The sequence below is a fragment of the Symsagittifera roscoffensis genome, chromosome 8 (assembly GCF_963678635.1).
Source record: "Symsagittifera roscoffensis chromosome 8, txSymRosc1.1, whole genome shotgun sequence".
NCBI lineage: Eukaryota > Metazoa > Xenacoelomorpha > Acoela > Convolutidae > Symsagittifera > Symsagittifera roscoffensis.
In genome coordinates, this window is record NC_087069.1 from 38,941,791 (window position 1) to 38,968,434 (window position 26,644).

The 26,644-nt window shown below is 33.0% G+C and overlaps 1 protein-coding gene across 2 annotated transcripts in view; it reads left to right on the forward strand.

Annotated features, from left to right (window-relative positions):
- LOC134853055 (uncharacterized) overlaps positions 1 to 26,644 on the forward strand; it is a 72,301-nt gene that overhangs the window by 40,726 nt on the left and 4,931 nt on the right. For both annotated transcript variants that reach the window (XM_063868984.1, XM_063868985.1), the window contains 4 exons: positions 14,459 to 14,679; positions 22,145 to 22,316; positions 24,837 to 24,958; positions 25,279 to 25,489. In XM_063868984.1, coding sequence (XP_063725054.1) covers positions 14,459 to 14,679; positions 22,145 to 22,316; positions 24,837 to 24,958; positions 25,279 to 25,489 — 726 coding nt within the window. The remainder of the gene's footprint in view (positions 1 to 14,458; positions 14,680 to 22,144; positions 22,317 to 24,836; positions 24,959 to 25,278; positions 25,490 to 26,644) is intronic.

The window sequence follows — 26,644 nt, forward strand, 5'->3', positions numbered from 1 at the left end:
AATGATTACACACTCGTATCAACCAACACAAATGCAAAATGAAATACCACTCCCATATTACCTTCAACAACACGAAAAAACAAAAAATCAACTTTCAAATTTTTCACAAATGCCAAATGCCGCAGAATCATTACAAATTACAATGAATCCATACCTTATGGGTGGATCATCAATAACATCAAACAAACCATTAATGTTATTCACAGGAACAGACCCTGAATATTCTGTAGAAGATTATTTAAATGCAGTAACAGCAAATTTAATTTTAAATATAGGACCTGAACCAATTAATACGCCACTACATCAAAATTGGATACATCGACGCACAGCGTTGATACAGACAACCTTAGACGGCGCAGCCCAAAAATAGTTTTCAGTATTGCCTATAGAAATAAAATCAAATTGGAAAAGATTTACACAAGAATTTTCAAAAATGTTTGACTCCGAGAGAAATAAACAACAACAAAGAGTTTTATGTAATGAAATTCGCAGATTACCAAATGAAACCATCAAACAACTAGCAGTACGTATCGAAACACTAGTTCGAAAAGCATATTCATTAAATACACACGACTATAAAAACACAAAAATGACAGAAATCTTAATGATGACCTTTACACCTCAATTAAGGAAAATAGCAATAAAAAAGAGAGCATCCCATACCTCCTCAATTCGAGAGCCCGATTTAGATTTTCGAAAACTAGTAGACAAACTAGAGCAAGCGGAAATCACAATGAAACTTGAAGAAACAGAAAATCTGAAATTACAATATGTTAATCGAATTGAAACAAATACCACAAATATCAACAATATACAGGAATCAGATACAGACCTCGTTGAAAAAATCACTGAAATACTCAATATTTATGAAAAACACCCAAACTTTAAAGGCAAACCATCTTTCAAAAAATGGTGTAATTATTGCCGACGATACGGACATAGTATTCCTGAATGTAGACAAAAACAACAGGACAATCAAAACAAACCTCAAAAATATAAAGAACCAAATAAATCATTCTATCAATACATGAAGAAAGATCAAAATCTACCAAAAAAAATGTATACAGCAACAACAGTTCAGGAAAACCACTTCCGAACAATACCAATTACACGAGAACTCAATCACCATATAACTCAAGTTATAGAGGAAGATCACCAGAACGAAGAAATACACAGAATTCTTCACAAAATCATTATAATCGACCAAATAGTCAAAATAACTACTCCAGATCAAACTCAAATACAACACAATTTGTTTCTAGATCTAATTCCCAATCAAACATAAGGAATAAATACTATCCAAACAATCAATCACGAAACTCATCATATAATAGAAATAGAAACTACTCAAATAATCGAAATAGAAGTTATTCAAACAACCGTAATCAGAATTACCCAAACAATCGATCAAGGAATAACTCATATAACAGATCAAACTATAACAGATCAATCGATAATTATCAAAACAGATCACGAAACAATTCACAAAATCGACATTCAAGTTATAATAATCGTTATAGAAATTATTCCCAATCACCACACAGAAATAATAACCATTATAATAATTCTAACAATCGCCACAGAAGTAGTACACCTAAACATCAAAGACATATTAATCAAGTACAATCAAATCCAGAAACAACATCAGACCCCCAGGTATTGATGACACAGTAAATGACGAACTACAACTAAATCAAATAAACTGTGGATCATCAGATTCAGAAAGTGATACAGAAAACACTATCTCCATCAATATGATAGCAGTCGAAAATGACTACGAACCTATTATATATGAACAACCTTTTTCATCACATATATATGAAAATCAATTAGAACTCCTTCACAATTATTATATTGAACCCATCCATTCCACACAAACGGCACAAGAAACTAACGAAATCAACACTGTAAATCAATCCAATGAAAATGACAAAACAAAATGCTTGAATACAAATCACATCTATCAAATTATACAAAAAAAACAACCCAAAGAAAAAATTTGGACAATACCATTTCTTTTAGAAAGTCCAAGAAACAAAGAATTTCAACCACCAGATCTTGAAATTGATTTTTTAATTGATTCAGGAGCAGAATCAAACATAATAAACATTCCCACATGGAATGAGACAAAAACATTACACCCAAAACTAACACCTCTTGCAACCTCCAGTAAATTAGCAACAGCACAAGGATCAACATTGGTAAACTATGGAAAAGTTCAATTATTTCTTCTCCCCACAAGAACAATAGAACAAAATAAAATTTTAAATAAACCACTTAAACAAATATTTCATATCACTGATATTAAACACAATATCATTGGAATACCATTTATCTCTAAATATATACCAACAATCAACATCTTGAATAGTAAAATACTAATCAAAGATAAATACACAAAAACAAAAGGCACATCCCTAACAGTTTTTCAAAGATTAAATAAACAACCACCATTCTTTTCAAAATTTTATCAAATATATAACCAACAAAGAAAACGCCTGAAACCACTTTCAGGAAACATATATAATTTTTCAATAAAACAAGTTCACCAATATGATTAAAATCAAAATAAACAACAACTCTATATGTCAGACTTTGAATTCAAACCTATCCATAAGTTTTTCAAAATCACAATTTCATCCATAAAATATTTGAAAAACTCGAATTCAGATATTATTTCGTTACAAGTATACAACAATACACCGTATCAAGTAACATTACCTTTAGGACTTTTAGGATATTGCGAAACCAACGCTACGATATTACCAATACATGAAAAAGCATACCGCGTAAATAATATACTATAATTATTAGATATTTGTCAATCCACAATTCTTAATGAAGAATTATCCATAAATAATATAATAAGTAATGAAAAAAGAAATACAGATTATTTCACAAAAACCCCATATTTCAAACTTACATTCAACATAAATAACTATACAGAGGATCAACAGAAACTTTTAACAATGTTTAACTTCCAACATTCACAAATAACACAAGACGAATTTGATAAGTTAGCCAAACAGCTAATAAAATATTCATCAGTCTATGCATCATCCAAATTTGATGTTGGCAAAATCAGTTCATCACTACATCTCCCATTAAAACCTGACGCAGTTTTCAAAAAACAAAGAGCAAGTAAAGTACCAATTCATTTACACGATAAAGTGAACAGATTACTCGATATTTTAGAACAATACAAAATTATCTCACCGGTAAACAAAGAAGAACAACCAAAAGGTAACACATTTATTGACCCTGTTATCATCCTAGCAAAAGGAGAATCATTAAAAGTAGTTCTAGACGCTATATATCTTAATTCACTAATAGACGAATCAAAATGCAATTGGCCTATTGAACCAATACAAGTTATTTTAACAAAAATAAACGGAAAATACTTTACAACCGCAGATATGAATAGTGCATACAATCAAATGCCACTAAATGAACAATCGTGACGCTTAACACAATTTGTTATTGGAAATCAATAATATGAATTCAACCGCCTATTCTATGGAATATCCATAGGACCAGCAGCATTTTCAGCTTTTATGAGCAAAATTTTTAGACCACTAATACTCAAGAAGAACGCAATCACCTATTTAGACGATGTTTTTATGCAATCACAGACAAAAGAAGAAATGTTCAATGTTTTAGAACACTATCACAAAATACTTCAGAACGAAAATTTGAAGGCCGCCCCCGATAAATCACACTTCTTTTTAACACGAGTTAAATTCTTAGGACACAATTTAGAAAGAAAAACAATCACTTCATTAAAATCACGCATTGATGCTATTCAGAAGCTTCAACCACCAACAAACAAAAAGAAAATCCAAGAATTCCTTGGAATGTTAAATTTTTTAAGCAAATACGTCTATAAAATGCAATTATACTTAAGACCATTCTATAATATACTTAAACAACAAAATAATTTTGAATGGAACACAGAACATCAAGCACGATTTGAAGAAATTAAAAAACTCTTAACTGAACAAATTTCGAATACAATTCCAGATCCAAATCAACCATTCTATGCAATGTGCGATGCTTCGAATTTTGGCATCGGCGCAGCATTATTACAATCACACAATGGTACAAACAAAATGAATCTTATATCAGCAAATTCTCGTTTATTCACTCAAGCAGAGCTACGACTCTCAACTCTAATGAGAGAATGTACAGCCATAATCTATACACTAACAGAATATGAATTTCTGATACTTGGATCAAAACATCCAACAGTTCTATTCACAGATCACAAACGAATCATTTTTCTCTTTACCCAAAAATCCAATCCAAATCAACGAGTTTATAGATTTCAATTAATTCTAATGAAATTCCCAAACTTACATATAGTTTGGACAGCAGGAAAGAATCTTGCATTACCAGACTTATTAAGTCGAAATACACCACCTGAATTACTTACACGTAAAACTATAGTTGAAATACCCAAAAATATAAAATTTTACCTTGCAGAAAACGAAACATCACCCCGACTAGAATGCAAATATGCAGTAAAAACTGACGTTGAACAATCACAGATAAATAATCTACAACACTTCCCACTTTATTTAGATTGCCAAAATAACCACTACGAAGTTGATCTTCTTGGAACATCAACTTTCAAACCAATTCCATATTCACAATGGATAAAAAATAACACCCAACAAAAAGAGTAAAACAACACTCGCATAAAAAAGACCTTTTTCCGTTAATTGAAAAAGAAAATCTAACTGATAAAATAAATTTATCAGGACCACAAACAAACGATTCAAAATACACAATAAATCAAGTTTTTGACCTCCATGACCCACTTGATACAATTCCTAAATTAGAAATTGAAAACATTTTTCTCCCCCCAACAGATAAAATTACAATTAATACCTTGAAACAACATCAAAATCTTGACCCAGTAATTAGACAACTAAAATCATGGCACACATATAAAACTAAACCCGTAAAGGCAGATACAACAATCTTAGGAAATAAAACACTCCTCCGATATTTTCGAAAATTTAATAATACAACAATTAATGAAAACACAGACCTTCTAGAATACCAATTAAATGAATCTACAGTTCCCTGTCTCCCTTTAAGTAATCTCCCTAGCTTTTAATATTTCACATACACAAAACATTAAAGGACACTCTGGATCAGAGAAAACATATTCAAATTTCATACAGAACTTTTATTTCCCAAATGCACCAATTTGGATAAAAGTACTATGCAATGATTGTATAGTATGTCAGCTAAATAAACCTTATCCAAATCAAAAACAAATAGCACAAAAACAAGATTTTAAAGGACAAAGTTTGTACTTTAACCACCGTATTTCATTTGATACAAAAGGACCAATTTCACCATCATCCGAAGGAAACTCCTACATTATGGTAATTGTTGACGCATTTACACATTATGTAGCACTTAACCCAGTACCACATTGTATTGCTTATTACGCTTACACAACACTTTATGAACACTGGATAGCCAAATTCGGACTACCAGAAATTTTAGTTACAGACAACGGTACAGAATTCATAAATAGTGAAATCATCACACTATGTCATTTATATAACATCAAACACAAACCACGTACATCTCACGCACCTTGGACAAACGGCTTAGTCGAAGGTATGAACCGTTCACTACAAGAATATCTTAGATGTATCATCAATGGAAATGATACAAGATACACCGAATGGTCAGCAGATGTAAAACTATTTCCCTTAGCATATAATTCACAAATCACGACAACTCTAGGAATGTCACCATATGAAATGGTTTTTAATCAAAAGCCACGCAAAGCAATTATGTTTACAGCAAACTCTCATAAAAATGCACAAAGTCATTGTCAACCGAATAAAGACTCAATTTGTTATAACCTACCTTTACACACACATGATGAAGATCATTTTCATCACCCACAAACTCTTAAATTAGCCTCCGGTACACACAACGAATGGATTTTAAACAGAGATAAAAAACACAATGAAATTTACCAAAAAGTAACAAAAAAGTTGTTACAAAGGCAAAACATTAATGAACAAAAAAATTCACGCTTTACACCAGCCTCCGATTTAAAAATTGGAACATTTGTTTTAATACCCAATTTTAACACTCAAAAAGGAATTTCTAAAAAAGTACAACCCCTTCGTAAAGGACCATACCAAATAATTGCCAAACCCACTGACGTGACATATAAAATCACCGACTCAGACCAAAAAGAAATTATTCAGCATCGAAACAATCTATTACCTTATTACCCAAAAGAATACGCACTACGCGAACTAACTCAATTATATTCTTTCACAGGTTTAAAAGTTATTCAAAATAACCCACATACGGAAAATGAAACAAAGGAACAACATGACATTCACCTCGAAAACCAAAATAAAAAATCAACTACAACGAAAAACAATACAAAAATATTCCTCAAAAAGAAAGAAAAAATAGAAAAATGACAGAAAAAATTATACCCCAAGAACAAATCGACAAATCAGAACCTAGAGAGTCATCACGACTTAGAAATCAACCACGCAAAAACTACAAAACATTCATCCCACAATCTAAAATATTAAAGAAAGTTGAATTTCAAAAACAGCTTTAATTTTATATTTAATAATCTTTGCACCTCTGAAATATTTTGAACTTTCATTTTTCAAAATAACATGCTGACAGACACGACAAGATAACCCAACACCACCTTCAACTACCCAAAACCCCCAAACATCTACACGAATTTCTTTTCAAGATAACCCATATACCTTTGAAGAACGACACGCTCGCTTATCTGAACCACTAGAACCAGTTCAACGACAAGCACCTCTAAGTGAACCAACATATAACTTATACCCAACACTACCACAAGAATTAAGTAGAATACGAAATCTTAGTCAAAATCAAAATACAGTCGAAATAAATAGACAAATTATACATCCTCGACGAAACAGAAATTTTCAAACCCCCCGAGTTCATTTTGATATACCCCAATCCCCATCACAAAGTACTCCAGAAAACCCCATTGGTATATTACCAGAAACCCCTACGCTTCTTTCACAACGTAGCACCTCAAGCCTACCCTCAGATTACTTAGGTTCAACACCAACATCTGAACAAATACGTGAAAATCCCTTTAACCCCACAAACCAAACATCACGACTACCATATTGGACAACACAATCATTCACACAAGGTGAACCAAATTTAATCAATGATCCAATAGATATTTCTACGGATACAACAACATCCTCATCACTACCAGAATCATTATCACTACCATCAACACCATCAATAAGCCAGATTTCACCAACGCCTTTTAACTTAAATTTCCCAAATAACCTCGACGCTAGATATCAAGAACAATCATCAACAAATATTCCTCTAAGATTAGACTGGAATACATTCACAGCACCCCCACCATAATTTGGACAACACCCAGAAAGTAACCGACTCCACAACTGGGCACTCAATAGACTACAATATAGACAAGACATCCACGAAGACATTCGTGATGATAACATCCAAATACTCCAACAAAATAGTCTACAATTAAAATTTGAAATCACGGTTAAACTAAACAACATTACTCAACATCCCTATCCATTAAACCCACCAAATATAACAGCTCAATCACTACCACCACCATTTATAACAACTGAAGTAATATATAAATACGACAGATACACCAAAAAGACAATTGGTTACATCACATTTTATAACCCATATTCAGGATTATCATACACATGTATATTCTAAACTTATTAATTTTTCTCCAACTCCTTTTTCTAGTATTCTCAAATCAAAACATAAATCCTTCCCCCCGCGCAGGACCCCAAGATTTATTAGTAACACATTACGATTGTGAAGAAAATGAACAAAAAACACTACACAAATATGCAATAAATCATGTATCACAATGCGAAACAGAACCACAAGCTATAGAAACTACAAATGTAATAGCGACACTTTATTCAAAAGCCCGAGCAACAACAGTTATAGGATATAAATTCACAGCAACATTTTCTGAAAAGAAAGTACATTGTTCACAAGTCTCAAATGGAAATAAAAACCGACTTGACCACGAATCATTCTACCAGAGTAATATCGAACGACTTTTACATCTCAATCCCGATGATTGTAAAAACGAGTTACTCAGACTAAATATCACAAGAAATAAAATCACAGATAGAAAGTTAGTATATTTCCAAGTTTTTTCAGATTCTGTACATCAAGCAGAACTTGAAAGACATCAAGGACATATAAAACTAGATGAAAAATACCCATACAACGGCGCACACGGAAGATTAACTTATGACATACACGATAAACACTGGATACCGCACATTGGTATAAATAACCCATCAAACTGCAAAGCAGATACAAAAAATAAAGGATATCAAGAAATAATATTTTTCGATTGGAAAATACAACTCGAAAAAAATACAACTCACACGCGATTTATCTGACAACAAAATGATCTATCAAGGAATTAGATTACCTTGTAAAAACGATCACGGCTATTGTGACCCTACAACACGAACACAAGCAACAATTGTTTGGTTCCCCGAAGACACATGTACAACATTTCAAGTAGCAAAAAGACACGCTCGAATGATAAAATTTCACGAAAAATATTTTATACAATCAATTTTAATATGAACAAGTAAATCCATCACGAAAACAAAGTTCTAATTTTAGAAACATACACAATATAGAAAATAAATTGACACGTTTTCAAATATATCAAGAAACAGAACTTGCATGTAAATACAGAAACCCACTTCACAAAACACAATACTCCGAAATATTAGTTGAATACGAAAAAGGATTCGACATGACCACTGGAAAAATAAAAATCGACCCATACGCCACAAGTCATCCTATAAACGAAGGAACATCATATATACCAGTTAATTTTCAAAAAAGTAAAGGTCAACATGGTGGACATCTAAAGCCCCATGACACTAGAAGCACACGTTTACAAGAACTATCACTAATGAATAGTACATATTTCGGTAATATCCACTATGATATTCACTTAGATATGAAATTAGACTACACAATTAGCCGAAGTTTTCAAGAAATGTCACTCTCTGAATTAGAAACACTTCACCAACTATGCGAATTAGAAAGGACACAAATCCTACAATCACTTGCACTAGCAGTATTAAAAATACCCTACGCAGGATATTTACTATCAGGAAATAGCTCAAATTTTTTAGACTACGAAGGAAACATTTTATGGTTTTATACCTGTACCAAAAAAGTATCACCACTATATGTTTTTGAAGATAAACGATGCTATAAAAGAATCCCTATCTTTTATAAGAATAAAGTACATTTCGTTGACACACTTTCAAGACGAACTTATTTCTGGGATACCGCAGTCCCATGTGGATCAGAAAATAGCCACAATGTAGTACAACTGAAACCTGATGAAGATAAATATTACCTTTTTACCCCATACCCCACATTAATGCAATCACTCAAAAAATTTTCACCTGAAAGCATTAGAGCTATTGCTCAAAACCCAAATATTGACCTACAATCAATTGGAATATATTCAAAATCCGATATCCAACATCACATTAGAACAAAACAATTCCAAGAATTATTAACACAAATGGACACTATACAAAGACAATCAATTGACCAAAACTTACGCAAACTTGCCGAAACCGCAGGATTTGCAGATATCTATACACAAGATTATAGCGGATATTTTAAAGACATTAAAGACTATATATATCTAAACGGTGAAAAATACCGACCACAAGATATCTCACCTATAAATATTTTTAACTTTGTTACACTAAAAAATGAAATTCTTGATTTTCTAGGATGGCCCTATTACATCTTAGAAAAATTAACTATTTTATACGCAATGTTTAACTTTATAGGATTTCCTTTTTCACTTTTAAAAGGAATCTATAATACATGCGCTATACACACACAAGTAAATAGACAAGCAAGTGTAGCACGCATACTATTTGCAGGATTTTTTGGAAATTTTTCATCATCAATAAACAAAATTCTTTTAGACGCACAAATAAAAGAATAAAACACGAAAATAGCAACAAGACAGAACACATACGACGAAGCACATAACAATGTAGAAGTAACGCCTACGGCACCACAGTTACCATCCCTACCACATAATCATCCATTATCCCTAGTCCCACGAAATTTTCGAAATTCAGCAATAACACATAATCCAAATTTTAGACCAACCATATCACAAAGTCCCATTCAACATATAATGACACATCATTCACTAGATGAAAATACATATGAACAATTTATAGAACAACCCCATACCACCGCTTTTCAGTCTCAAAATAATAATTTTTTTAGCCCACGATGAGCCGACAACTTGGATCCCTACACCGCTCAAATTCCCATCCACCCAACCTCAACACTCCAATTACAATAATTCCACTTTTTGCTTTCCCGCCACCCGATTTCCAACCAGTAATATAACATCAGGCATGAATTCAGACACTAATTCACATATCTCAGTTTTATACTCCATTTCACAACTCAATAACCCTAATATTGAAACCCCTGATGAATTTGCAGACTCTGAACCATCTCCATCCAATAATTTTCAAACCAACTCCTCAGTTTTTTCAAAACCCCCTTTTCAACCAATCCCACCAAATAACCCACTCCCATCCATTTCTACACCCTCTTATGCTTCACAAGTCACCCCAGCCTACTCTTCATTTCATTCAGACCGATCATCCAATTCTCCAGATACTCCCCAAATCTCCCAAGAACTAGATAATTTTATCACCCTACAACAACAACCCTTCCACCTTGACACCCCCACTATAAATCAGATTTCATCCACAATAGAATCATCAAACCCACCTACCCCTATCCCCTCTTCAGCTTATACCGCATCATTAGCACCATCATCCACACCCACCGAATCATCAAATAGCACTAATAGAGCTTATCGCACTTTCAAAAGAAAATTCCCAAACCATCCATTTCCAACAAAACCAGGAACAGCCCGTGAATATATTAATCATCCAAATCACACTAACACGAAAGATGTTTTAGCAATCACCTTACCTTCATTTCCACAGTATACTTTGAACACCCCTAACGACACTAACGACACACGTAGTTTTGTAGATGAACATGTTTTAATGCCTACACTTCATTGGACATCATATTATCATTTTACTAATCCCCTTTGCCTACCTTTATCTAATACTCACATCGATATAGAAAGAAATCAAGATATGCTATATCGACTCACCACACCACTAACACATAGACAATTTACTTATATAGGATATAAAAAGTCACTAAAAACATACACTGCACCCCGAGCTAACGAATATACGCTAGAATATTACGATCATAACATCATCCGAGCTAACCAAGACCAATTTTTAGATGATGATCGCTTCGCTAACCCACAAATCACAGAAAAATTCTTCATCAAAACACCATATGTATTTACACACAATATATTTGATCGCAAATTCGACCACGTCATTTCTGAAGCACTAACCGACTTGCAAGCTTACGAAAGTTTTAAAGAAAGATTTCAATTATTTTCACTAACCTTCAATTTCCTTGCACCACATTAACGCGATTTGCACTGCTCACACGACATTATGTTACGCACTAAACAAACCCACACGTATACATACTATCGCTTCATACAAAATCATTTTGACCTGCACACTCCATCAAGACAACCACACCACCGTTTTCAGTTTATTAACTCTAAATACACTTCACCATTTTTTCTTAACTTCACATATTGCATCAAAGATACTAACCTTCACGGTATTCTTCGCAATTATGATCCCATAACCCAAATGTATATTTTTTGTCCCATCACGAAGACCTTCAACGCAGAAGAATCCAGACCCTTCCTTATCCCACATGAATTTATTCAACCTATAGAAATCCCGATATTAGAATTCATACACAACACAAAATACAATCACAAATTATATAATCTCATCCAAAACACACCTTATGAGTTTGCAGTTGGCACTGACGAACTAAAAACTATTAAAGCACTTCAATTGCTTTGGCCACTGCTTCAAACTAAAAACATCATTCGCATACTAGCAAAATTACTAACAAATTCCGACATAATACACAAAACATCTTCCCCCACGGTTTTTTCCCCGACGACTAACAGGTAAGTATAATTTATACATATTTTTCACTAATAAATTTGAAATAAATCCTAACCATTCTTTATTCATGTCTTTTTTAGATTTTTAGTCTTCATCCCACGATCATCTGCAAAATACACAAAAGAAAAATAAAATATAGAAAACTTCTTCAAATTCTTCAAAAGTCTATTAATATTTTACACTAGATAAATTCAATAAAATTCATACCAATGTAGTAAATTAATTTATAAATTGTTTCCCCAAAAGCAGTAAGTTTAGTAAAGATGAAAACTTGTAACTTAATTTTTCCCCAAAAACTAGCAGTAAAATTGAAATTCTATGTAGTAAATTGATAAGACGAAAATGCAGTACTAACCTTTTGATATTTCCATTCACTCGCACAAGAATTCTATCCAAACTCGCACAGCTCGCCCACGAAGAATTGTTTAAATAATGAATTTCAGTTTCAAGTTTTCACACTCAACAACTCTAACACAAGATAACAAGTTTCAAACTTTCCTTTAACCCGGTTGGAAAGGAATTATATACTAAACAAAACTAACCAACGCAGCTTACTAAACACCACAAATCATAGAATAACAGCATGACTAAGAAAAGGAAACCAACGGTACCCAAACCGGAATAACCCAGTTTAAAACTGGATAATTTATTCTTTTGAAGACTATTATAAAGTCTAAGAAAGAAATAATAAAACAAAAAAAAAGTCGAAAGACAAACCCATACCAAAAACAATTTGATTTTTGAAAAAATTACACAACCAACGAAACATAAGAAAAACCACAATAAACCCAACATAAAACGTTATCACATAACAGGACCTCTCACAGAAACCGCACAAAATCATACTCCCACTCCTGGCCTAACCCACCAGAGAGGACGTCCTGAGCATGCTCTATAGCCGGCCTAACCCACCGCGCTACATCCACGCTTTGTGACCACACTTCTATTTTTAATAAGAGGTACTCAAGGGTGAGTAACTCTTCAAAATAACCGAACTAAAACAAAAAACTTTTGTGAAAACAACTAACCAAAATCATAATTAAAACACCGAACTAATAAAATTTTTTATAAAATTTAAATTATACCTTGCAGTATATAGATCAGCATACAACACCAAAGACGAACATCCAAAGACAAAATAACCCCACTACACTCGAAAAAGAATGGCCAACCACAACCGATATGCCGTCCACAATCACAACTCAAAGGATTTAGAGTACGACTTGACTTCGCAGAAAAGGACTTCATTGAACTAGACCAATGACCACCTCGATGTTCAAGTATACGTACCGATCCGAGTAACAAGGCATCCCCTCCACGTACAATCTCCACGCCATTCCCAGACGAGGTTGAACACAAAAGAAGTTCTCTACATGAAACAGAAAAACCTGTCATAGCCAACCATTCTGAAATCAGATTTGAGTTTGTTGAGAAAACCCAGTCGTTGTCATAAGGAGACACAACGATTGATCCTGGAACTTCTCTAACAAGAGAACCCAGAAGAAATATGATGTTCGCCAAACACCAACGTCCATCATCCATCCTTTGAATTGCAGAAAGACAATTCTAAAAAACTCTGTAAAACCCGGATGGGTGGAACCTGATCTAAACTACATTTTATGATTGGATAAATTAGATATTTTACCACTGTAAAGTATTTAATATTAACCAATCATGATCCATCTAACTAACAACCCACTTATTTGTAAGTGCTGAAATTACTTGTAATTTCAGCACCAGAGAGATTTGAATTTAACTTAGAAATTAGTTGCCTCTCCAAGAGAACTTCAGCAGCCGCAAAAAACCAGTATACCCTAGATCTATTGAGCCTAGCAGAGACTAGTTAAACAACCTGAGACTAGATAGTATAAGAGTAAGATTAGGATCGGTATTAGACTAAGAAGTTGCACGAATCTATCCGGCCGAAAATAAGATAGCGTGACGAACAGACGGTGTACCCTATCCGAAATTACTCTATGAGTTAACCACATCGGTTCTAACTCAGTTGCGCCAGTTTTGGACAGTTTTGGAAAGCTTTGGACAGTTCAACGGGTTTCGATTGGTTGAGAACGTTTGCGCAATGTATCTTTCCCCCAAAAGAAAATTCCCACAAACATCTGCGTATGACTAAGTATTTAACTTTAAATTCAGTCAGTTTAGTTTGTTGTGGTACAAAACTATGTGAACTGTCTGTTGCTTCGGACTTTCGGATTTTTTGGAAAGCTTAAGAAAATGCAAGTTTTTATCTCCCGAAAATTCAATTTTTATCTAAACGTTTTTAGGTGCAAATATACCACCTCTTCCAAAATCCAGCCAGTCTGGTCGAAGCTTGCATAGCGGTGCCACCGGGTCCTTCGCGACAACTCGACTGGAAACTCCGCCGATCGACACAAATGAGGCGATTGAGTTTGACGACGAGATGTTCTTTGACAAGGCGAAGCGACTCCAGTACCACACTCGTTTAAATAAAGAAAGACAGAAAAATCCACGGATGCTAGAACCCGTAAGTTCAATTTCCGATGTTTCAAAGTTTAGATAGTTCAAAGGTCCGTAAGCTTGAAGTTCCAATAACATTTTACCAAAAATGCAGATGTCATCCGAAAAGTGAATAGATAAATCTCCGGAAATTTTTTTACTCATATCAAAGGGAAGCCATGAATACTTTAAACTATCCGCAGTAGTTTGTTGGAAGCCATGAATACTTTAAACTATCCGCAGTAGTTTGTTGGAAGAACAATTCATCAAAGAACTTAATTTTTCGAAAAAAAAAAACGATTGTTAAGTCTACCCTCCACTCGTAATGTCAATTGTAAAGTGATATGTTTATATCTAGTATTAAATTGTTTAATTATTAATTGCAGGGTTATTGCAGGGTTATTAATTTTCCCTAGTCAATTAACAAGAATTTGATTTGCCGCACATGCTGCGCGTTCAGTGAAAACTGGTACAATGGTGATTCAAAAACTGTCGACAAAAGTTGAACTATAAACCTTGTGTGACGAGTAAAGGCATCCATTATATTTGACATGGCCTCTTGTACGAAAAGGAAACAAAAATATTGATAAGTAAGTAACTGCAGGAAAACAATGTTTGAAACTATTAAACTACAAAACTGCTAATTAAAAAGACGAAAAAACCTGTAAACAACGATTTAATGCGTCTGAATAACTATTTACAAAGAATTGACACTAGCTAATTGGATCAAATTTTGCACTAAGAAATGCCAGAGAACATTTCGTTTTTGACATTTCGTTTGAGAAGTTAAATGAGGAGAAATATTTTTCAGCAATTTGACCTCGTAGGAGCAACCTGCACAATTTAATAGCTTATTTTTAACTTAGGAAATTTCGTCCAATCGGACTTACGCACTGTCGGTTGTTTGGTCTGTCTGTTCTTTGAGCTACAATAAATAAAACTGAAGAAGATATAAATTTTTTTATCCGAGAAACTTTGGTGCGGGTAGATCCGATCGGAAATACGCCTCATTACCAAATATCCGTAACACTAAACATGACGCTCGTTGTAGACAAAGCCCCGATGTTTATTCCCGAGTTTTATCTAGATATGGTTTTTAAAAACTTCAAGTTTTTTTTTCAAAAGGTTCGCCTCAAACGAAAGGTCAAACAAGATGTCACTTTTGCATTTGATAGTCCAAAATCTGGACCAACCAGCTTGCTTCTATGCATTATAAAATTGATTGCTGGGCCATAATAATTGGTCATTCATAGAAAAATGAAATTTTTGCTCTCCCATATTGCCAGAAATATACCAAAAATTGATTTCAGAATGTCAACTTGACAAAAACCTAAGCAAGTGAGATGCAATGTTGAGTTTCAGCTACATGTATTAAAACTTATAATTCTGACAAAAAATTTTCAAAAAGCACAATTAAAACTTGAATTTGTCAGAAAAGAAAACGGAAAGAGCGCACGAAAATAATCCGTCTTTTCTCCGACAGCCGGAGAGCAATTATGCAAATGATAAGCAGCTTGAAAATTGAGGAAGATATCTGAAATCTTCTTTTGCCCCCCCCCCCCCATAAAACTTGTTGGTCATTTGAAATGTCGTTGTTCAGACCATTGTAAGTGGGGAGAAACTTTGAATTAGGGTGTGTTTTAGTTTTTTTTGTTTCCTAAGCAAAATCAGCTACGAAAAATAATCATCGAACAGGGTTGTGTGATATATTATATTTAATTCATTTGAGTCGTGATTCGAACGACTTTAAAAAAATTTCAAAACAGTCTTGAAATTTTTGATTTTGTGGTAAATTTCAGCCAATTATAAGGTAGTTAGTAATTGCAATCGCTTATTTAAGTTTGCCTTAAGCCCTGAAAATTTAGTTTTACTGAATAAAAAAAAAAATTTTAAGCGCAATATTGGCAATCAAAAACTCGCAAATTTGGCAATCATAACCTTGCTATTAGACGCAATTTCAGACGAAAAAAAAAACAATTTTCAGTAGGAGAAGTTTTCTTGCTATGCTGAAATGAAAAGAGAAAGCGATGAATTAAAAAACATAATTCAAGAAAAACAGTTTCTTTTATCAAAAAATTTGGCCATCTAAGCTTTTATAGACTTAGCTGTCATGCCCAAACCCTCATGGTCAATATTGCGTAATTAGCTTTTTTTACTGAGCAAAAAGTTTTTCTAAGCTTTAAAGATAAATGTGTATAGAACAAAAGTCAAATTCGCAAATACTTTGGATAGTCTGAAACAAGTTTTCAAATTGGTTTTTGAAAAAACGGGAATGTTTTGGAAACCTCAGCTTACAATCTTTTAAATGAAACTGCAACTAAATCAATGCGAAAAGTACTCTAAGACATATCAGTCATAAAAGAAAAAATTATTGATAATAGCTAGTCTGACTGCTAGGAGAAAAAAGACCATTTCTCAACGAATTTTATCAGATTTTGAAAAAATGATATGGTTGAGTTCCTCTTGGTGATTCCTAAAGGATTTTTTGAAAGTTTTTTAAACAAAAAAAGTTGATTAAGAAAAAAAAATGTTTATTATACCATTTTCATAAGATGGAAGTCGTATGAAAATTAATTCTCGTCCAACAATATAATCAAGAACTTGGATGAGCAAAACAATTTGAATTATTCAAAAAAATCCCAATTAGGCTCATTTGATTTTCCTAAATGCCTTTTCACAAACGTTTAGAACAAAAAAATTGTTTATCGAAAAAATGCTTATTATAATATTTTCATAGAATGGATAATGAATAATTCAAATCGTATGATCAACGTTTTTTTGTTTCAAAAAAAATTGGGCGAATTTGATCTAACCAAGCTCATTTAGTTTTACCAAAATTTTTTTAAAGGTTTTCCTGAAAAAAAAACTCAAAGAAAAAAACGCTTATCATACAATTTTCATAAATGCAAATCTTATGATAATCAGTTTTCCATAGAACCCATACATGGAATTGTATGATAATCATTTTTTTGTATGGAGGTCAACCCGGGTGTCATCAAAACTGTTTTGCGCACTCATTGATTTTTTTTTAGTCAACACATTTAAGAACTATAAAATCCACGCTAAAACTTGGCGCCTATATCATCGCAGTCAAAGTTGCAAATTTCTTATAATACCTAATACGCATCTGGGCGTTAAGAGAAAAATTACCAAAAAAATGTTTCGACGAAAATTGTGCTCATCAAAAGTATAAATTGGGGCGCAAAGACATCTCAGCCAATTTGAAATTCAGACAAATCAGCCAGAAATATACGGACAATTCAGCCTGAGACAATTCAGTCAGTTTTACAAAACGCTAGATACGAAAGAAAAAACCGGAACTGGAGTTATTTCTCGGTTTAAGGTCGCCGGTGGGCGCGCTATGCGCGCGTCGCCGCTTCGCAGCAATAAACGGCTCTGATTTTTGTATAGAGTCCTACCCTCTGTTGGCAAGCTCGCAACACGTTGGCGCGACTGCGGTTGTCACTTTTATTGGCTTAAGTGTCTTTGGCTGAATTGTCTGCATACTTTTATCTCAATTGTCTGAATTGTCTTTGACCGAATTTTCTGGACGCGATAAATTGGACCAGTCAAAGTTCAGTCTTAAATTTGATACGAGTTTTCTTGTTTTTTATCTGAGCATGACCATTAACATACTTCAATCTATATTAAATACCAAACAGACATCAAATAAAAAAATAAACTAAAAAGAAAGATCAAACATATATACTGAGACCTTTCAAAATGTAAAATTTTTGATTTAGTTTTCATGACCTCTAAAAGTGTTAACAGTACATGCAAAAATGTCAAGATCATCTACAAAAATTGATAAAAGGTAATCCTAAAGTATTTCATCAGAAAACCGAATATTAATTGGTTTTGTTTAAAACAAAGAAATGCTTCGGGAGGTTTCAATGAAGATATTGTGATTTTCTTTTAACATTTGAATTGAAAAATTGACGTAATAAGGTATCAATGTTGTTGGTGAACAAAATTATGTTTTAGTAATTCTATATCCGGTTAATTATTTTTATCCTTTAAGCTAAAATCATTAAAACGTCATTTTGCTATTTTATGAGAATATGACGTTTTTTTTCTTATCAATACAGATATGACGTTGTTTTTCTCAATGACAACATTTGTCAAAAGTTATTAAGCTAACTTAGTTTTTTTGCTAAAATTCAAACTTCGTATAAAAAAATTGGCGCATTCTTGTAACTGAAAACTGGTGAATCGATAAATAAAACCTTCGGCTTTGAGACAATTGCTATAAAAAATGACCCAGATAACCAAAGTTTTAGTCATGTAATTTATGAAAAAGTTATAGCAATTTAAAATTCACTAAGAATATAAATTTGCCTGAAAATGTTTGAGAAGTGCGATTTGCCTAAAAAAGATTCTATCTCTTTGTTCAATTTTGTATTGTTTGTAGACTCTGAATCTTCAAAACCCTAAAGTTGCCGAGTCATTAAGACGCATTGAGACCAGCCTTATTAAAATGTGCAAACAGCATATTAAAAATACCAAAATCAAAATCTTTGACTGAAAACGGATGTTTCTTTTTCCAAATAAAAAATTGGGATCAATTTTTCAGTGCAGAGGGCTTATAAAAAAAAATAGGCCACAAAAAACTTTGGAGCGCTTTTTAAAAAATTATCTAAAAACAAATACGCTTCTCGTGTTCCCAAGAATACTTCATGAACAAAAAAAATATTTTGTTTTGTTTTTTGGGTCCAAAATTTGTTCTGCTTTTCAAAACGATGATAAAATACTCTTTTGGTCCCTTTTGGAATGGAAACTGTATGACAAACAAAAATTTGATTTTTTAAATATTTTTTCTATTAATCCTAGTTTTTGACAATACACCCAACTTTTTAAAAAACGACAAGAAAAATTCATTTTTAGCTCAGTTACGCTTATTTTGAAGATTTGTGATTTTTTTCTTGAACATTTTTTCAATGGCAAGGTATGTGATATTGTGAATAAAGTTATGTGATAATGCATACGATAATGCAAGGGATGATGCAAAGCATGTGATAATCGTTTTCAATCTATTGAGATCACCCGAGTGAACACAGTTTTATGTTAAAGGAGAACACTGTCCATTTTTTATGGAACATCATATCTGTTTAGAGAAACTTAGTTCTGAAAAAAAACATTACTGTTTTCCTGCTACAACTTTTTGAGATCCTAGTCTTCCCTTTATGCTGAAGAAAAAAACGGGTAAGTTTTAAGTCTCAATAACAAAAGTAGAAGGCTATTCTGAAGAGATTCAATCAAAACAAAAGCTGTCAGTTTGTTTTAAGTTTCAGAAGTACCGAGGTAACTAATTTTTGAAAGTATTAAGTACGCAGACTCCCTTGGAGTTATTGCGAAGTCAACCGCGGTAAAAATCTCCTAAAAATGATTTACTTCTGTAGTACCTTGTGAAAATGCCAAACTTCCTGGAAGCAAATAACTAAACAGTTATGCTTTTTTGAATTTTGTAACTTGGATGCGCCTTTCATTTGCAATAGGCGGCGTGTACCAAAATTGATAGTCATGCTTTTCTTATATAGAAAAAAAAAGTTTTTATTACAGGCTCCTATAATTTCATATTTTCAGAAATTTATATAAAACTTGCACGATGAACATTTTTTTTCATACACAAAATTAGTAATTCCCCTAAAAAATTTAGAATTTGTCTTTTTTGATTAGATAGCCTATGTCAATTTTGTTTTTAGTTTTCAAATATAGGATGAATTGAAAGGGAAAAAAAATGTTCCATTCTGAAACTACTCGCCGCTCAAGGGTTAGGCAACAACGCTCATCCACAAAAAAACTGCATATAATTTTTGACCAGAAAAACAATAGCTCGCATACGCAGTTTTTCAAAGAATCGATGCAGAAAATTGCTTTACACGATTTTTTATGAGACTGTTAAGACAAGAGGATAAACAAAAGTACTCCAACAAACTTTCCCAGTCTATCTTCCGTCGGAAATTTTTGCCTCCATATTATGAATATAAAAAATCGTGGAACACTGCCAAATCTTTGGACGTTTTTTCAAAGGCTGAACATTTTTTTGGTCAATTGTCAAGATTTTTAAAAAAGTCCCGAAGAGAAAAGTTAGTTTGAATGACGGAGTTAAGAGAAGCTATACTTTTTTACTTTTAAATTTCGAATAAGTAAGGTAAATTTTTATAAGAACAAAAAACTAAGTAGTTAATTAAGTAGTTCAGAAATTTTCACAAAAAGTGTTTTTGTTTTATTTGCGAAGAACATTTTTTTTTCTCATGCTAAATCTGTTATTTTGCGTGCATAGCGTAGTCATGGATACGCAAAAGTTGCTTTTTCTTCCGTTTTTCAGAAATTTTTTTCTTAAAAACGCTCAAAACGTCAATTTTTTGTATGATTCTTTTGCGTAAGTCTTGATCAATTTCTGATTAATTAAAATTCAATTTTTGAAAATGATCGGCTCTGAAATTTTTTGCTAACATTTAAAAGTTTGATACTTTCATCTTATCATTTGTATAAGACAACTTTAAAACAATTCAGGTCGTTTGCAAGGCACCGTAAAGACAACACGGTCAAATTGTTGATGAGTTTTGTTTTGATTAAACCAATGTCTTTGTCTTTTGTGCTCGGCTACCAATACAACCCACAAATTTCGAGAAAAACTAAACAAAAAAAATCATATTGTTTGGTTTAAAGAACAAGGCTAGGCATGCAATATCCATATAAAAATCAGCAATCAAAGACCTTCCATACAGTTTTCTGTACCTATGGAATGCATGGAAGTATTTTTTCAGAAGCAATATGATTAGCATTTTTCCATATATGAAATTGTATGAGTAGCATTTTTGATCAACCCGGGTTGTAGATGGAATGCTAATCTTGCAAGCAATATAATCACCTCACATTTTGCAACAGTTTTCCAAGATTTCTCTTCATATTGCAAAATTCATGCCAGGTTTGCTTTCCATTCACACTAAAAAGCAAGATTTTGCATTTTACCAGTTAATTTTTTCATTTTTGCTGTTTTTGGTATAATTGATGTTTGTCAATAGTTTCTGCAAGTCTACAGTGCCTTTTAAATGTCTTTTAAAATATCACATCTGCTGTTGTTGAAATATGTTTACCCGAGGCAAGAGATACATAGGTACCTCTGCACGACACCAAGAAAACCAATAAATTTAAGGTGTAATTTTTTGAAAAAGATATTAAAATAGGTTGATTAGAATTATAGTTTGGAAAACATTGTTTTTTTTTATTCAGCATTCAATTTTGTTTCTTTTTAATAAAAATGACACCAAATTAGTGGCTTCATACTCACGCAACACTCTTGAGATTGACAAATCTAGGTACCTTTCATGGGACCACAATACCAGCTTGTGTAAAAATGATTACTGATCCTCATACAATTCGAGTGAACTAGTTCCAGGAGCTTCTGATTTTTCTCTTTCCGATATTTTAGGAAAGTTTTTAGATATTGTTACGTAACACTCTTAATAGTGACGTCATTCTAAATTCAGGTACCACTAATGGTGCGTAGTGGTGACCCTGAAGTGGACAGTCACATGGCCTTCTGCACCAGATGGGATCCCTTGATTATACATGAGAGGAGACAACAGTTCAGACAGCTGACCTGGATGGAGTATGAGAAGTGTGTCAAGTTGTGCGAACAGAAGGGCATCCCCCTCACAGGTGGGAAAATCAAGAAATTAAAGTTGGAGGGGGAGTATAGATATAGAGATAATGTTATTCTTATCCAGTCGACAGTTTTTTGGATATCCGAATCGATTTTTTTTACTCCAGAGTCCAATCATTAATGGGTTAAAATCAACAGAAAACACCAGACAGATGCAATTTCTACTTAAAAATTGACATGGCGACACCGTAGTTTTCCGAAACTTCCACTTAACCCATCCTATCGGGAATAGCTTTCAGCTTAAGGAATTTCTGCTAAGCAATTGTCATGGAACAGGAAAAAAAAACAAATTTCAAGTTTTTCCGACAACTTTGAGAAGAATTGTTCAATTTATACAGTGTTCTTCGAACGAATATCACGGCGGGAATATTTGCTTTTGTCCACTCATCTCAATAAATAGGCAGAAGGAGTCTTACAATTGAACACGGTTTAATCGAATCGAGGCGGGCAGTCCTTTTCCAGATTGGAATCGTAAGACCAATGATTAAACACTATGAGGGTTTTGGCTATCGAGCAGAAATTAGAATTTCAGAAACACTATTTAATTTCAAAACTTGCTTTTCCACGAGAGTACTCGTTTTTCCACTTGAAGCAAACTTCACCAACTAATTTCTGGATTCCAGAATTTATCAGTGGATTCCGTAGTTACAGCCCATTTTCAGTTTTATCAATACATATTTGCGGAATGGGCAAAAAACGTTAAAAAGAAACTCAGATTGACCAAAAATGCTTATCATACAATTCCATTTTAGAAAAAGCTAGTAACAAGGATTTCTGCAATTCACAGAGAATTTATGAAAGGCTACCCGTATTGGAGTTCCATGATTAAAAATCGATTATAATTGAGTTTCGTTGTCAGTGTCCACGGAAGTGAAAACAAATCGATTATAATCGATTAAAAATGGATTATAATATTACTACTTCGAGGCAAAAAATCCTTTTTTCATCCATTATAATCGATGTTTTTCTTCACTTTTGTGGACACTGACAACGAAACAAAATTACAATCGATTTTTTTTTCCATTTTACTGAGATAACGAATTTCAACACACATAAAGTCTTTTCTACGTTTTAAACTTAAGTTGGTTACGTTGGTTACTTGTTGTTCAATTTAATTTTTTTCTATCTAACTTTGATATTTTTGTTGCTTTTTATGTTCCTCAAAAACTGAATTTTGTTCCTTTTAACAATTTTACTAAACTATTAGAAATGTTGGGGGGGGGGGGGGGTAAAGTTGGAGGTGGAATAATCCTCTTCCATTACCCTCCCCCCAGCGTTTGAGTGGGGGAGAGGAGCAATGGGGCAAACTTTAGGGAGATTGAAGGGGAGCAAAAATGCAAAGGTTAGGGGGGGAGAACTTGACAGAATCTTTTTGCAAATTTAGTTTAGGTTTCAAAATGGGCTAGGCCTTACAATCGCTTTGTTAAGTTTCCGCATAACTCACTTGATAAATGCAGAAATTCTTGCAAAACTTTGCACGACGCTTGGAACAAAAATAAAGTGGAAAAAATCCATTTTAATGTGATTTCTTACTTATTATAAAATCCATTATAATGGATTCCAAATGAATTATAATGCATTTTGTTTTGGCGAGAAAAAATGGATTTAAATCGATTCTAAGTCCAATTTGGTTGTCTGAACGTAACATGGGAATCGATTATATTTGCAACTTTATAGACCACGAAATTCCAATATAATCGACTTTTTTTCTTAAATGCGGGTATTCAGCATGTCTACGCACAGGCCGTTTCTCTTACTTCTTCACATTTTAGACTGAGTTTTTTGTAGAGCGAAGCCCTCTTTTTACTACTCATGGCCGTTTTTTTTTGCATCTAGAAGTTTCACATGGTACCACAAATGCAGGCGAAATGGTCAGGCTGTGTTAGAATTGAAATTATAGGTCAAGTGAGAGCTCGTCCTCGCACACTATCATTGCCATGGCTGAGGATCGGTTACGCTATTTGAAGATCTCAAAGCAAACGCCTTATTTTTATGCTAAGTCTCTCCTAGTATGGGGAAAGTGTCTATATCTCCTATAATCATACAGTTATATTCATTACATAGAATAAAATAAATTGTGTGAAGATAGCTTTATTAGATATGAATTTGAAACAATATAATCGAGTTTTCTTCTGGTCAAAAAGTGGTTCCTCTAAGCTATTTTAGATCAGGATTTAAATTTTTGACAAAAACTTATTTGTGAACTTTGCGGTTATCGTGGCATGTACATGATGAGTTTTTTCAAATTGCAAGAGAAAATTATCTGGAGTAAGAACTTGACCTGATACATCTTTCACTCATTGAAAGGTAGTTTAAATTTCCCAAAAAAATTAATTTTGAATTAATTATCTTTTTCATTACATGGCTGAGCTCACATTCAGGGTTATCAAATTGTTTTATGCTTATTCAGTTTTGAGTCTGCAGATATTTTGATCTATTCTAGGATTCTTTAAAGTCTCAAAATCAAAAATTTCAAGATTTGATGTTGGAGTATTTTGATTCATGTTTTGCTGCAGAGAAAACCTTGAAGAGAGCTCTTTTGCATCCAGCTGACCTCCGACTGACGGTCAAGGACAAAGTGCGAGTTCCGGGCATCGCTGTAGACTTCCCGAGAGGAGAAATTGCCAAGAAAAAAGAGGTATAATAAACTCTATGTGAAAACAATTTAATCAAAATCTAATAACTTGAAAAAGAAATTGCATCTGATTTCTGACAAAGCTATTTGCTCTTTTTCTTAATTATAAAAAATACTGGTTCTGAAAGCTGTTTACATTGCTAAAAATCAAAAATATATTTATTCAAAATTATTCTAAGCGCCTAAATTTGGTACATTTGTATCGAGGTTTTTAACACGTCCCGTTTGAGGTTAAATTTGATGATGGAAAGTGAAAACTTTATGAATAAACCAGGTTAAGAAAAACAACCTTGAGGCGCAGTTTCTAAAAATATACTTTTAAGACTGATGAAGACGACGAAGAGGATGAAGACGAAAGGTTACTGGAATACATGGCAGTATCTAACCTAACCAACGCTCTGTTCAGTTTCGCCAATAACCTCAACAAGGATACAAAAGGTCAAGCTCAAGGTCAAGGTGAACTCCAGGGTGCGGAAGCTGATGACGACACAGTGTCAACGGCCAGCTCAGATTTGGATTCGATTGATTATAAAAGTAAGTTTTCTCAAATCTTTTCAAACCATTTCTAGTTCTGTTTTGTTTTCTGCGTTTTCTGTTTCTGGTTTCAAAAAATTTCAACAAAATTGCAAATTAGTGGGAATTAACTTTGAACCATTGCCTGTGATCTTCGTTTTTCATGTGAAAATTAGTATTCATTAACGCTTTTTTTCGGAATTTTTTCATTAGCTTTCAAACCTAAAGTTTAAAATAAAGCGGTAATTCATTTTTTTAGATATTTTTGCTTGCCGGCTATTTTTAGATTTATTGGTCCGACAATTAAGTTATGGCTGAAAATCAATTTTTTAAATTGAAAAATAACTAGAGAAATTACAAGATGATAGTTTTTTCTAGAGGATTTTAAAAATTATGATTATTTTACTATTTTGCTCCAAATGATGGCCTTCCGAATACACGTCTCTAAAACTTTGAAAACTATCTTTACGAAACATAACTTTTGAGAACAGGTAAAATTTATGCTCATTAAACACTCTGCAACCCTCTGTTGCGAAATTAGGTTGATTTTTTGAGACTTAAAATCGTAGTTTCTCCCAACAATCTGACTGTTTTTCTATTTTTCCTTTATAAATTAGCGGCAAAAATCATGAAAAACAAAATTATGAAAATACGACCAGATAAAAAACAATAATACTCGTGACAGGCCGATACAAAAGTTCGAAACGAAATTCCGTACTTGGAAAATGATAATTAGATACTTAAATAATTTCCGTTATAAATAATCAGGATTTTTTATGAAAGTTTTCGTTTTTCAATCTACAATCAAAAGATAATTACATATAGGTCTACTGCGTGCCCAGTAGGGTAAGTATCAGTGAAAACTAGACAATGGTAATCTTTAATGGCGAATTCTTAAATTTTAAAATCAAAATCATTTTTTTTGTTTTTTTTTCGAATTTCAATTTTCTTCTAGATGAAGTGAGAGGGTTAATAAATAAAGCCAGGAAAACTGTGCTTTAAAACTTGACTTGCATCTTATTTCAACCATGCTAAAATAGTGCTATTGAGCAGTAAAAAATTTTTTACTCGACTTATGAATTACTGGGTGTAAATCAAACTCAATGGAGTCTTGTTCTTAATTTCAAATAACAGAAAATCAATTGTTCAGAAGTTAACTTTATTTTTTAAAAAACA